Source organism: Callorhinus ursinus, unplaced genomic scaffold (assembly GCF_003265705.2).
Source record: "Callorhinus ursinus isolate GAN/ISIS: 27379988/994484 unplaced genomic scaffold, GSC_fseal_2.0 scaffold20, whole genome shotgun sequence".
Classification (NCBI taxonomy): domain Eukaryota; kingdom Metazoa; phylum Chordata; class Mammalia; order Carnivora; family Otariidae; genus Callorhinus; species Callorhinus ursinus.
In genome coordinates, this window is record NW_027397082.1 from 25,240,156 (window position 1) to 25,253,964 (window position 13,809).

Below are 13,809 nucleotides of genomic sequence, written 5' to 3' on the forward strand. Positions count from 1 at the left end.
TTGTTTTCTCCTAAGAAGTATTTATTGCTGATAAGAGTTTCAGGTCATCTTGGCTTCAGCAAAAGCAAATCTGTACATGTCCAGTGTACAATGTTATTTTAATCGTACAGTTAGGTTATGAATTATGGAACTGTGAGGAATAAAATCCAGTGTGTTTCCATGTCTTTCAAGGCGAGTACCATTTAGACATTTAACACCAGTCAGATGACTTTTGAAATTGTAGTTTTCCCATTTCATCCTAAAAACTCAATTAGCCAACCTCATGGCTTACTATGCTATTTTTAAAACTTGGGAAGAAATGCTCATCAGGCTCATATCATGTGGGGCTGAGGGAGACATGGAAGAGATTTTGCCAGGGACTCTCGCTTTGTGTGGGAGGTGTACTTGTTTCATCTGGTGGCGATGAAGTCATGTGTAGTAGACTCTTGTCCTCAATATGTCAGGGGAGTTAAAATCCAAGTGAGGAGAAAACATACTCAGTTTAAAAAAATCTAGCAAACTTAGTGCACACACTCATGTGAGAAATTACTCTATAAAGACTCCATCAATTCTCAGCATTGACTGAGAGACCTAATTCCTGTATTGACCTAAAAGTGTTCACTCTTCACCCTCTGGAGGCAGAATTTGTCCTTTCCATTGCCAGTAACTGGCTCTACCTGAGATATGAGAAGAGATTGAGAATCCTTCACGGTTGTTGAGCATCTTAAGTGGTGTTCTGTCTAAGAACGTGCCTTCTTCCAAGAAACTGTGTGTAGCATTTCATGCCATTGGGTAGATTGGGTGAAACAGGGTGCCATAGCAATTTTCTGGTCTTGTGCAATATAATATGCCTATTCACAGAAAGTGAAGTCACTTCTTCATATTGTCAAGTCCGTGGATGTATGTGGTTGAGTGACTGACTCCAGATCTACAATCTAGTTCCATTTCTGAGGTTTGAGGGGGGGGCAGGAGAATACAGATAAACGTCAGTTCAAAATAAGCGTTCACACATTAACATCAGTTTTCATTCCTGATTTTTAAAGAAACTACTACATGTGAAAATAAAAGGAATAGTTCCCCTGCAAGATAAACTCTTCTGATTATTACTTTTGCCCAAAAGCCCAGAGTTATGTTTTATGCACAACTATGGTTTCTTCACCCTGGGTTTTTTGATATAAGGAATCTCTTCTATCACTCTGAGGATTTGATACTTAGTTTTCTATTTTTATGCTAATGATATTCATGCTATCATATCTGCCATTTATTAGTATCAGTCACTGCAAATGTAGGCAAGATATAAGTAAATAATTTTCAATTCTTAAATATTTTTAAATTCTTCCTGTTTTTCTTTTCTGTTTTCGGTATCCATACTGAGAGCATACCTCTGGGCTTTCATTGCTTTTTGATTGCATTTCACAAAGGGAACTTCTTCAATTCACCCAATCTCATACCGTGTTGTCCATTATAACCCCCAATGTAGACTATATTCTGCAGGTCACATTTTTGTATTCACTAACTCTCAGGGGTTGTGTGTTCAGTAAATTTTTTTGACCATGTGCCCTAACTACAAAAATGTTTTCGGTGTTCATTCTTAATGTATATAGACTTATTTATTCTTTCCTTCATTCAGTAAATATCTATGAACAAATGAACTCTGTTCCAAGCAGTGGGGTGAGAGTAGTGAATAGAAAAAGCAACAGTCTGTGCCTTTAGGGGCCTGACTGTGGTGAGCAGGGACACATGTGTGCCTTTGTACCATTAGGTTATGTGCACTGAGGGGTAGCTGGGTAAGTGGTAGAGGCTGAACATAATCCCTCCGGGCCTAGGAACAGGGAGAAGGACACACATCCAACTTTTGAATTCGGCTCCCAAGTATACAGGTTAGTAAGTTGGCCTCATCAGTAAACTAGCAACCTATTTATAATTGCAGAAGGTCTCCCTGAGGCGGTGGGGGTGGGGGACGTGGGGCATTTTTACAGTGGGCAATTTTGATGGGTCTTTTTACATTTATATTACAGAGGAATGCTTGAATTTCTTACTTTTCTCTCTTCTTGGATTCTGAGGGGTGCTGTTCAGTCTTTGTCACTAATTCATGGGTCATCTCAGTCATGACTTGAAATTTCATAGGTACCATAGACTCTTGAAATGACTACTTGTTCTGGAAAAGTGATGTTTGTTGCCAAAATTACCAAAATTCATTTCATGATGAGTGATTTTAATGATAAGAGACGAGTAGAAAGGGAATGGGTAGGTCCGCTGAGTCAGTGGAAGCGTGCCTCTCACTTAGGTTACTGTGCACTGTCTTGTTTCACCTGCAGGTTAATTGGCACGGCCACTGTAGCCCTGAAGGACCTGATTGGTGACCAGAGCAGATCACTGCCGTACAAACTCATCCCCCTGCTAAACGAAAAGGGGCAAGATACTGGGGTGAGCACTTTCTCTTTTGTTGAATGGCTTTGAAGTGAGATAAGTAAGCAAAAAGTTAATTAAGAAGAGTGTGAAATTGGGCGCCTGGGTGGCTCAGTTGGTTAAGTGACTGCCTTCAGCTCAGGTCATGATCCTGGAGTCCTGGGATCGAGTCCTGCATCGGGCTCCCTGCTCAGCGGGGAGTCTGCTTCTCCCTCTGACCTTTCTCTCTCTCTCTCATTCTCTCTCTCAAATAAATAAATAAAAATCTTTAAAAAAAAAGAGTGTGAAATTATAATCAGTTCACCACACACACACACACACACACACACACACACACACACACACATCCACACCCAGACACCCCTACTGGTTTTGAGATAACAGGTCCACTTGCAAATGGTATGGCCTTATCCTATACTTGCAATCACAGAGCTAATAGATTAGATAAACTTGATTTTCTCTGACAGAAGAAAATGCTCTAGAGTGAGTGGGACCCTCTCTTGGTTTAGTTCTGTGCATATCCCCTTGGGTGTTTACATTTGTGTGGTGAGCATAGCTCCGTGTCTCAGACACGCTCAGAAACATTCTGTAGAAGGTATTTCATTAATATTACCTTGTGAATATCATGATGTTTATCACTGATTGGCAGCTGACTGTTTTCTGACCACAGCCTCTCTAAATAAGTACATACTGATATTGTCTGATGCGAACCCAGAATTCTCTTTCTTGAGCGCACTTAAATAAATGGACTCAAAGCTCATAGCTCTCAGATTTCATTTGATTGCTAACAGCGCTCGTAAAGCTACCATGCTTGCCCCATTAACCTCTAACACCTTTATTTTCCAATCAATTTATTTTGCTTGGGAGCCTGGACAAAGGAAGAAAATTTTGTACTAAAATAGGCCATCCCTGTAGGCAAGAATACAGGTTAGGCTTCTCAAAGCCTATTGAGAATGTCTATTTTGTTGGTCTAGGCTCCAAAAATTCTAAAACAAACTCAGAATGTCGACTATTATCTATTTTTCCAAAACCTGGCTGAGAGAAATGATACTTAGGAAAGATGGTCCAAGTCAGTGATGTGTCTGGCTGGTTTTGTTTTTGTTTTTGTTTTTGTTTTTAAGCACAGAGCAAGCACACATAGAACTGGAGCACTTCTGGGAATCCTGATGTTATCAGGAAATCACTGATTCAGAAGTTGAGCCATCCATGCCCTCCTCTAAGTTTTGAAAGTTTGATTCTTCACTTAAGTTTAGCAGTTGAGCTCCTTAGTGCTCCTTGCATTCAGCCTTCAGGTTGTGGCCTGGGTCTTTGGCATAGGTAGCCATGGGATGCTGCTCTTACGATTCTTTATTTGCCACGAAACTGTTGTTGGGAGCCTCCTTTGTGTCTCCCAGATCTGTAGTTCCTAAGCTGGCCACAGAATGTGCTGATCCATGAGGGAGTATTCACTGATGAACAGACAGATGAAAAAAAGGCAATATGGCATGTGTGTGCGTGCTCTCGAATGTGTGCACGTACTAGAGTTTACCACGTGTAGTAGAACCGGCAGGTGGAAGTATGGGATGCCCATTGAAATTTGAATGTCAGATAAACAATAATTTTTCAGTATGACTGTGTGCTAAATATTATGTCTGTATTTTAACTGGTAACTTGGGTGTGTACATGCTGGTGTGTGGGTGTGTGCGCGTGTGCGCCATCCTTACTTGCAAAGGATTCCGTTTATTCAGTGGTTTGTCCTTCCTCATTTTTGCTGTTAAAATTCATTCCTTTTGTGAAATTATAACAGTAGATAGTAGTAGTGGGCTTGGGTTAGCGTCCCTATGTTGACGCCCTCTAGGAAAACTTTTTGAAATTTTGTAGATTCATGAAATACATAAGTATAGGAAACTCTGCCCTAAAGTAATGTCCCATTTTATCTCAGATTTTAAAAATGGGAACGACTTTATTTCCTGTAAGGAACTAGTATGTTTCTTCCTTTCTGAAAAAAAAAGTTACGTAACATTTTCTGTTCTCCTTCTTGCCTTGGTTCCTAGCCATCTTGGAGTCACATTTTATGCAAGATGCAATTATCTTAAACTTCATGATTTGCATATTTATTTTCTCTTTTATCAGACTTGATTCCCTTTTTTATCCCGTTTTATGAATCACATTGTTATATAATTTTTGTTAGTCGCTCAAGTTATTTTTAGAGAGAGAAGAGAAAAATGAAAATAAACTTCAGCGATGAATAAAGAAGTCATGGTGCAAACAACTAACTCAACCATGTAAAATGAGCCTCTGTGACTGGAGGCCATCTCAAGTCTAGGATGGAGGCTAATTACAAGTTCATGCTTGCTTATCACAACTTTGCTCCAGTTAGTGAGGTTGCCCGTTTAGCAATGGTACACTTGGCAACCTACGACAGGTAACTCCTTTCCCGGGCTTTCCCGCCAACCGTGCTCACAAGAGGGAGGATAGAAACAATGGAACGTGTGTGATCCGTCTCCCCTCCTCTTCTCACTTTCCCATCCCCCTGCTCGCCCCTTCCAGAACTTTTAGCTCCCGCTGATTTAGTTTGCATTGAGTCTATTACCCTGCACTGATTCTGTCTGCAATGGATTATTTCTATCTAGGCCACCATTGACTTGGTGATTGGCTATGATCCACCTTCTGCTCCACATCCAAATGACCCCAGTGGGACCAGCGTGTCAGTCATGGAAGGTAAGCTGACCCTTTGGAAGGCCAGGCCTGTGCCGGGGGTAATCTATTCAAGACACACAAGGAGTCTCCAGGAAAGCCTTCTTTGTCATGATACTGTTTGTAGTGCCCTGCCCACCTGGACAGGGCCCCGTGAGGCAGGTGGAGCCGCTCCAAATTGGGACATGACAGTTGTTTGTGAGATGCCTTTCAGGGGAGAGGAGAAGGGTCAGACGACCCCTTACGGACCAGCCTCACCGTGGGCCTGTCCCACGCACAGGCTCCAGCAGAAGATCCCAAGCAAGGCTTTGCTTCGGGTTTGTAGCTTCTACCCATTGTTGGAATGTCCCTGGTGGTTAAGCTACAGGAGTGGCCTCTACTCTCTTCATGTGTCTCTTCGCTTCCTAAGTGTGTGATCCGCAGGCTGCACTCCCAGTCGCCAGTCTCATTGCTAGCGCCCAGGGTTTGGAGCCTCTTTCTCTCCCTCGGCCCTGACGCTGTCCCAGCCCCTGAACAGCCCCTTGGTCCTTTAATTAGTTGTTTCCCTCAGCATGACTCACCTCCTGCTCCCTGTTCTCTGACTGGGATTATCGGCCATTCGGGGCATCGGATGCTGCTTTGGTTGGGGTTGGGGCTGCCGGCTCTGGGGAGGGCTTTGGGCCTCAGGTGGAGGGAAGTCTATGAGACAGTTAGGCCTTTCACACAGCCAAGTTTGACCTCCTTTTAGCAGTTTTCCAAGGTGATGTGATGCTGAAACTATCTCCGTCCCTTCCTCTTCCCTGAGATGCCTCACCAAATACCCGTTTCCCTAGCCCTGGCACGTGCCCCGGGAAAGAAGGGCTCCCATGTCCTGCACACTTACCTGCTGCCTGGAAGTTCTTCCTGGGAGGGCACCTTGGCACTTGTTCCTGCCAGGCTTGGCTCCTCGGGGCCCGTCTTTTCATTTTTCTTGGTTTGGAACTCAGCTCCCAGGAGCCCAAGTGGTTTACTTGGCACCTGCCATGCTACCTCCCCTCCTGCCTGATCCCAACCACTGTCCCCACTCACCCACACCCCGTGGGTGGCCCATCATTGAGGTTCTGGCTCACTTCTTGACCAAGTACTTGTAAGGGTTTAATGTGGGTCATCTGGCCCCTTCTCCCTTGGGGACACTGGGAACTGACACAGCCCCAGCACACCGGCAGTGCCTCTACACGCCCCCCGCCCACGCCTCCCCCCCCCCACCACCCAGCAGCGCCCGGGGCACACCGCATGCTGCTCAGGTACTCTCAGCCCTGGAGCCCTGAATGGCCCAAGAATAGCCATGGTCCTTTTGCTGCCATGGCAGTAATGACAGATAAAACCCAGGGGAAACAGTCCAGTCCAGAACAGCACACCATCAGGGGCTGAACTGACTGGTCCTACCCATTGCTTTCTCGCCCCTTCTTTTTTTTCTTTTTCTCCTGTCATATTCTACTTATTAGACTCACTAAATGCAAACTATACTCAAGGAGAGAAAATTATATAAAGACAAGAATACTTGGAGGCAGGGATTATTTGGGGGCATTTTATAGGTTGCCTACAATCAGCAAATGACATCTTCTTGAAAATAGCATATAACTGGGGCGCCTGGGTGGCTCAGTCGTTAAGCACCTGCCTTCGGCTCAGGTCATGGTCCCAGGGTCCTGGGATTGAGCCCCGCATCGGGCTCCCTGCTCGGCGGGAAGCCTGCTTCTCCCTCTCCCTCTCCCCCTGCTTGTGTTCCCTCTCTCGCTGTGTCTCTGTCTGTCAAATAAATAAATAAAATCTTTTAAAAAAATAGTATATAACAATCCAAACAATATATCAAAATTTGTCACCTTTTAATAGGGTAATTAACCCCCTTCAAAGATGTAGTGATTACTCTGTGGTGATATATTTCTTCTTATTTCAGGAAATTCTTGTTTATTGAGTCTATTTATTGAGTTTTCTTTAGCTTTTGATAGATGTATTGTTTTCTTTCTTGTATTTTTGAAATATTCTATTTTATCATATTAGTAATTATTATAAATTTTTCCCAAACTTAGTTTTATTATAATTATTAGACATGATACAGTATTCATATCACAGCCTCAGACAAAATATACCCTTCCTTTTCCATCTTCCCATTCTACTGTCACATTCTCAAATCAGAATTTGGTTCAAATCATCGGATAACTTTGTCACCCCTGTCACTAGGATTTACCTGAAGCCTGCTGTCACCAGGCTGAGAAGGACAGTAGGTACTCTCTGGCCTGCAAAAGGCAGCCCCAACTGGCAGGATATCTGGAGTTGCCTCTAAATTGGGAGGATCTGGGACCTTTTCTCACGTTGACATCTTTCCGAGTCAGATCCTATTTATTCATTCTCTAGAGCTGCTGTAATTAAGCCCCATCAACTGGCAGCCTTCAATAATAGAAATTGATTCCCTCACAGTTCTGGAGGCTAGAAATCAAAAGATGTGGACCGGGTGGGTTCCTTCTGGGGACCTGAGGGAAATTTTGTTCTAGGCCTCTGTCCTAGCTTCTGGTGGTTGCTGATAATCCTTTGTATTCCTAGGCTTGTAGATTCACCACTCCAACTCTCTGCCTCTGTCTTCACAGGGGGTGGTCCCTGGCTGTGTCCAATTTTCTTACCCCTTCTAAGGACCCCAGTAGTTGAATTAGCCCGCTTAATCCAGTGTGATCTCATTTTAGCTTGATTACATCCTCAAAGACCCTATTTCCAAATAAGGTCACATTCTGAGGTTTATAGATTGGGCGTGGCTGCTGGGAGGACCTATTAATCCCGGTATACTGGTAGATAAAAGGCAGTTTCATTGTGTTCATTTCAAGAGCCAAAATGTTAAATGAGCCCTTTTGTGTTACCCCTTCAGCTAGGACTCTAGGGAAAAAATAATACTTTGGATCATTCAAGTAAAAGGAGTAAACTTAGAGTTTACAGTAAACTGGTGCCACCCCATTTCTGGTATTTATGAAACAAAGAAAGTGGTTGCTGGGTTTCTCGACCTATCACTACATGCTGCAGTGCTGGGTGATAAATGCTTTAGGGTACAGCCCCTGCCCTCCAGGTACGTTCAGTCCAGGTTTAGAGAAATAACTTTTTTTTTTTTTATCCTGAAAGTGTAACATTATAAGAACAAGGGCTTTGGGGCCAGACTGGCCTAGGTTGGATTCAGTGTCTGTTGTTAATTTGCCATGTAACCTTGGGTAAGTCGCTTAGCCTCTCTGAATCTCAACTTTCCTTACGGTAAGGTGGGGATAATGCACTTAGATCAGAAAGTTGTTGCAAGGATTAAATGAGATGAGGCACATAAAGCACTTAGCTCAGTGCCTGCTATACAGTAAGTGCTACCTTAATGGTGGCTATTGTTATTGTCATTTTATTACTGCTATTACAAAAACAATTCCAGGCTTGTAGTCATGAGCTCAGTTGGGTGGCGCACTCTGTATGAACATTCAAATTGTTTCCTCTAAATATCAGATCTATTGGAAAAGAATGATCTGGCTTGGCTCAAAGTCACGCTGGGATGACTTTTAAAAAAGAAAAAGAAAAAGAAAAAAGTGTCCTGGTGAACCAGAGAGACTTTGAGAATAAGCATTTTATCAAGCTCTTTGAGAGTGTAGGGGAAGGTCTCATCTCCCGAGATGGACCAAGGTCAGGCCAAGCTCAGAAATTATGCGATTTCTCTGGAGCAAAGGGAAAAAGGGGGAAAAAAATGTCCTTAGAAATGAGAAGAGCACCAGCTCTGAACTTTTAAACCCAGTGGGGAGAAAATCCTTGCCATCTAGGCTCCTGGATTGCTTTGGCAGCACTAATGCTCCAGCAGGTTTGTGGGCTGGGGGGTCACCCATTTTCTTAGGAATCTCTCTCCCAGCAGGCTCCGTGATGGCAGCTGGCCAAGGTCTCTCCCAGAAGTTCTCTAGAATCCCTGATAACTGCTGGATGGAGATAGGAAATAAACCAGGACCGGGGCTCCTTTTATTTGGATTTGAAACAGAGTTTTAACAGGTGCCGGCCGGGAAATGAGCTGTGTCTGCGGGGCAGTATCATTTTAAGTGTGAGATGACGAAATGAAATTTCGTACTTTAAAAAATGAACAGGGTTCTTTAATCTGGAAATGCTGTCTTTGCTCTATAAGATGACTATTCACCAAAGCTGGGTCAAGGATGACATTCTGAATGTAGGCTTTGTAATCCAGCTTCTTCAGCACTTAAAAAAAAAAATCTTTCAATATCCTGGGTTATTTGGATGTCTCAAGGGAAAACCTTTTTTGTCTTAATAAAACAATTTAGTTCAACTAAGCAAAGGTATCTTTGGATACTCACTACAACTTCATGCTAGGGAAGACACTAAGGAAACCACCCCCCCGAAAAAAAAACAATAACTTACAGTCTTGGGGGAAGATAAGACCAACAAATATGAGGCAGAGAAATAACAGCAAGACAGTCACCTCCTGTCATCACTTACTTTAATAACCTAAACAGAACATCTGGCCCAGAATTTCTTTTTCTCCCTTCCTTTCAATTGACTCTTTAAAAAACTTTACCATTCTATGTCAAAGTAATGAGTCTGCTTCCTCTAATTTATACAGATCCTTACAAAGTTTTTTAAAAATTTGAACTTGTTGATCTTCTTTTTGAGTATAAAAGCAATACCTGCTTATATTTCTGTACACATTACAGAAATGTAAAACACAGGAAGTGCAAATCTTCTGCAGTCCCATCCTCCAGAGAGAACCACTGTTCATGATTACCAATACTGATTTTAAAGATTACCATCCAGGGCGCCTGGGTGGCTCAGATGGTTAAGTGTCTGCCTTCGGCTCAGGTCATGGTCCCAGGGTCCTGGGATTTCGGGCTCCCTGCTCGGTGGGGAGCCTGCTTCTCCCTCTGCCTCTCTCTCTCTCTCTCTCTCTCTCTCTCTGTCTCTCATGAATAAATAAATAAAATCTTTAAAAAATAAAAATAAAAAAATAAAGATTACCATCCACACAGTGAGTCCTGCATAGAAGAAATTTGAAATGCTAATGATAGAACACAAAAGTGAAGATTTTAAAGAAAATTCACCCCTGGAAATTGAAAAAAAATTTGACCATAGATCCCAGGAATTGGATACTGAGGGGCTTGTGAGACCCTGGGCATTGGTGGTTTCACGGCACATGTGTGGTGTCAAAAATACCTCTTTCATTGACCCACCTCCAAGACTGTTCCCGTGATAGAAGGATGGGATGACCCAGATGACAGGCTTGACTTCCTGAAAACCTGTTCCCTTGCCAGTTTGATTCACCAGATGTCAGTTAGCTTGACTGGAGCCTGCATTCCTGTAGCCAGAATGAACTATTTTTAAAATCTCACATCTATTTTTGAAGAACCATCTGTTAAATTGGTGCATTGTTCAACAACAGAAATGCAAAAACTCATTCACAGTTAGACATTGCCACTTCAAATTTATTTCATTCCATGAACACTAAAGTCACCGTGCTTAAAATTAAATTCAGTCCAGTTTATAATGATGTAAATAAGTTGGCTAATTGAATTTGAATAAAATAAATTCAATTCAGTTTAGAAAACATTTATTGACACCTGGGGCATATAGAGGTGAGAAAGGCATTGTCTGCCACCAAGGAGCTTGCATTTCAGTAGAAAGGTAAGATATAAGCATATAAACATGAATAAGTATAGGTCAGAGCTGATATAATAAATTCCTCAACAGAGGACTAAGCAAATTATTGCATAGGACACAATTTTTTTAGAGAAAGTACTTTTTCAGCTATTTCAACTGTGTATTCTTAGTGCCTAGCACTGAGTCATAATTGTTCAATAAATGCTTGGTTGGCTGAATGAATTAAGTGAATGATGCATAGGCAATGGATATAGTTTAAATGTTTCTTTTCAAGACGGGCATTTTGGGGAACACTAGTGAATAGATGAAAGTGACTGATTCATTCAGAGGTGGAGTAAGAGGGAAGCGTACTCCCAAGGGCTGGGCTTGCCAGGCTGAGACATTTGTTCTTGGACAGACCATGGGGATCCATGGAACGTGTTGAAGAAGGGACTGACTTGGTCAGAACTGAACTGGAAAATTATCAGCGTGCTAGAAAATTGTTGGAGGCACTCTTTCCAGGATTGGGCCTCTATTTGACATTGTCCAGCAAATTGATTCTATTAGGCCTATTTTTTTTTCAAGGTATTTCAGAAAACCAAAGTGATCCTAATAAACAAGTGGCTCTTAAATTTTAGACACAGTAAAAATCATCAAGGGAGATCTTTAAACGTGCAGATTTCCATTACCTACATCCGGAGAGTATGTCTTAGCTGGACTGAAGGGGACCCCCCACAATCTCTATGGTTAATAGGAACTTCCAGGAGATCCTGATGAGAGCCGAATTTGGAGCTCACTTTAAGAAGCCCTGGGGTTGAGCATTTTACCTGGTTAACATTTTCTTGCCCAGACTCAGTCGGAGCTCTTTGGTCAACTAGACTGCTAGACTGGATCACAGCTCAATTGATCCAAGGCAGATGCTGCCAAGATTTCCCTGCAAGCCTGTGTTTGCATCACTGTTTGGTTAGAGGCTCTTCCATGGTAACTTTGCTTGGTCTATGTATAGAACCATTCCAGAAAATTCTTAGTGCACATGTGCTATTTACCCAAGAATCAGGGTGGAGGGTAATGAATTGCTTATGGTTGAATGCAGACATGTATTTACATAACTTCCCACATGTTAGAAGCCCAGAAAAGTTATTATTCAACATTACAGCTAAATCAGCATGTTATCTCCAAAATGTTTTCATGCTTAGAAACTTCTTCTCTCCCATTCGGCTTTGCACTTTTTAACTTGCACTGATGGTATGATACCAGCCCTTTGTTCTCATTTAGCAGTGACTTTTGGCCCAAGGTAATTAAATTCTGCCTTAACCACTTAGCAAAACTTTGTCATGAGAAGCAAAATTAATATCACAGTCAGAGGTTGGCATTCTAGGACTCTAGAAAAACAGAGTTGCTGTGACCAGAAAAAAAAAAAGGCATAAAATATTCCAGAAAGAACTCTCCATCAAGGAATGGAAGATGATTAGATGGAATGCTGGCCCAATTAGAGCCTAGGTGGGAAGACAAGAGGCATAGAATAGTGTTGGGGCTGCTGGCTGGGGAGGGGGTGTGTATTGCGGGCCAGGAGGAAGCCGAGTGGTGACTAGGCAAGTGTCTCTCTTCTTCAGCCACTCCTAGGAGTTGCCTTCATGGGGAAGCTCTCACGGGATGAGAGTGAGGGCGGGGAAGGGCTGGCCTGCAGATCTGGTGACATCTGAGTGACTGGTAGCTCATTCTCTTATGCTGCAGTAGGATAACATGGGAGCCTGAAGGAGGGAGGTTCATCCCACTGGGGAAGGGCACAGTCGGGCGTGCCAGAGGCAAACTTGACTGTAACCTAAGGTCCCCTAGGGGCTGCCAGCTCTTCAGCACTGGGTGGAACAAACAGCCATCACTGTCACCAGTAAGACATACAGGGGCAGTTTGTGGGAATAGACGCCAACACTACGTCTCAGGAAACATGAAGACTTGTGTTAAGTTGCCGGAGTTGTGATGGAGTGCCATTGCTAAGTGTTAATTGAAGCATCACTTATAACCAAGTGTGGGTCACATAGAGGGTTACTGACATTCAGAAAGGCTACAGGTCCGTGTTGGCTGCAGGCAGAAGCTTGGTAGGGTCTGACCAAGTGTCATGGTAATTGTTGGAGAGGCAGGATAGCATTCATACAAAGGAATTGTGAAGAGCTTGTCATGGCCCAAGTGACAGTTAAGAGGAGAAGAATAGAGCAGTAACTATAGGGGGCACTATGGAGTCAAGGAAAGTTGTTTTCGTTTTGTTTTGTTGGTTTTTTGCTTTTTATTGTGGCCTCTATTTCAGCACATCTGGGAATGATCAGCAGAGAAGGGAAAACATGAGTGGATACAGAGGCAGAAATTACAGAAGTAGGATCCGTGAGTAGCAAGAGGAGATGAGATCTGTGCACATACAGAAGGACTGACCCCAGGTTGGGGGCACAGACCGCTTAGTGATTGTAGCAGGAGGGAAGGCAGACAACAGATGCAGGTAGGAAGATTGACTTGGAGTTGGGAGGGTGAGGATATTCTCTTCTGATTGCCTGTTTTCTCAATGAAATAAGAAGCAAGTTCATAAGCTGGCGGTGAAAGGATGGAAAGGGTGTCGGAAGCGTTCGAGGGGCAAAACAGGTGGAAGCTCAGAAAGGTGAAGTGATTTGACTTTGTTGGCTAATGAGTGGCCTTCTCAGACCAGGACCTGGGAAAACTTTGAATAGATGCCTTGGAAATATGGTAGGATGGCCAGGGAGTCCTGTGAGCCCACTTAAGGTGTGTGATCATGAAATTAAAGTGAGACGAGTCAGGAAGATGAGTGTTCAGCCAAGTTCGGCCCCTGGATGAAGGGGTGGAGGGAGTGGAGGTTGAATGAACCAGGTGAGTACAATAAGCCAGAGAAAGGAAGGAGTTGAAGGGCGAAGGGGAGCATGGCAATATTAAAGCACAAACTCTAGCACAGGTCAGGAGGAAAGGATGTGAAGACAGTGGTGGGGGCGGGGGGCCGGGAAGGTGGTATGGTCGATAGGTCGGGGGGGCTGTGTGGCTGCAGACTGTGGACTGGAGTAATAGATGGAACACACCGGAAAGATACAAAAGATGGCCTCTGTACAGAGTTGAATAGTGTCCCCTCCAAATTCCTACACAGAACCT

At 43.3% G+C, this 13,809-nt stretch overlaps 1 protein-coding gene across 4 annotated transcripts in view; it reads left to right on the forward strand.

Moving 5' to 3' along the window:
* Window positions 1-13,809, forward strand: part of MYOF (myoferlin) — a 151,309-nt gene that overhangs the window by 40,860 nt on the left and 96,640 nt on the right. For all 4 annotated transcript variants that reach the window (XM_073904436.1, XM_025880474.2, XM_073904435.1 and 1 more), the window contains exons 4-5: window positions 2,298-2,406; window positions 5,001-5,088. In XM_073904436.1, coding sequence (XP_073760537.1) covers window positions 2,298-2,406; window positions 5,001-5,088 — 197 coding nt within the window. The remainder of the gene's footprint in view (window positions 1-2,297; window positions 2,407-5,000; window positions 5,089-13,809) is intronic.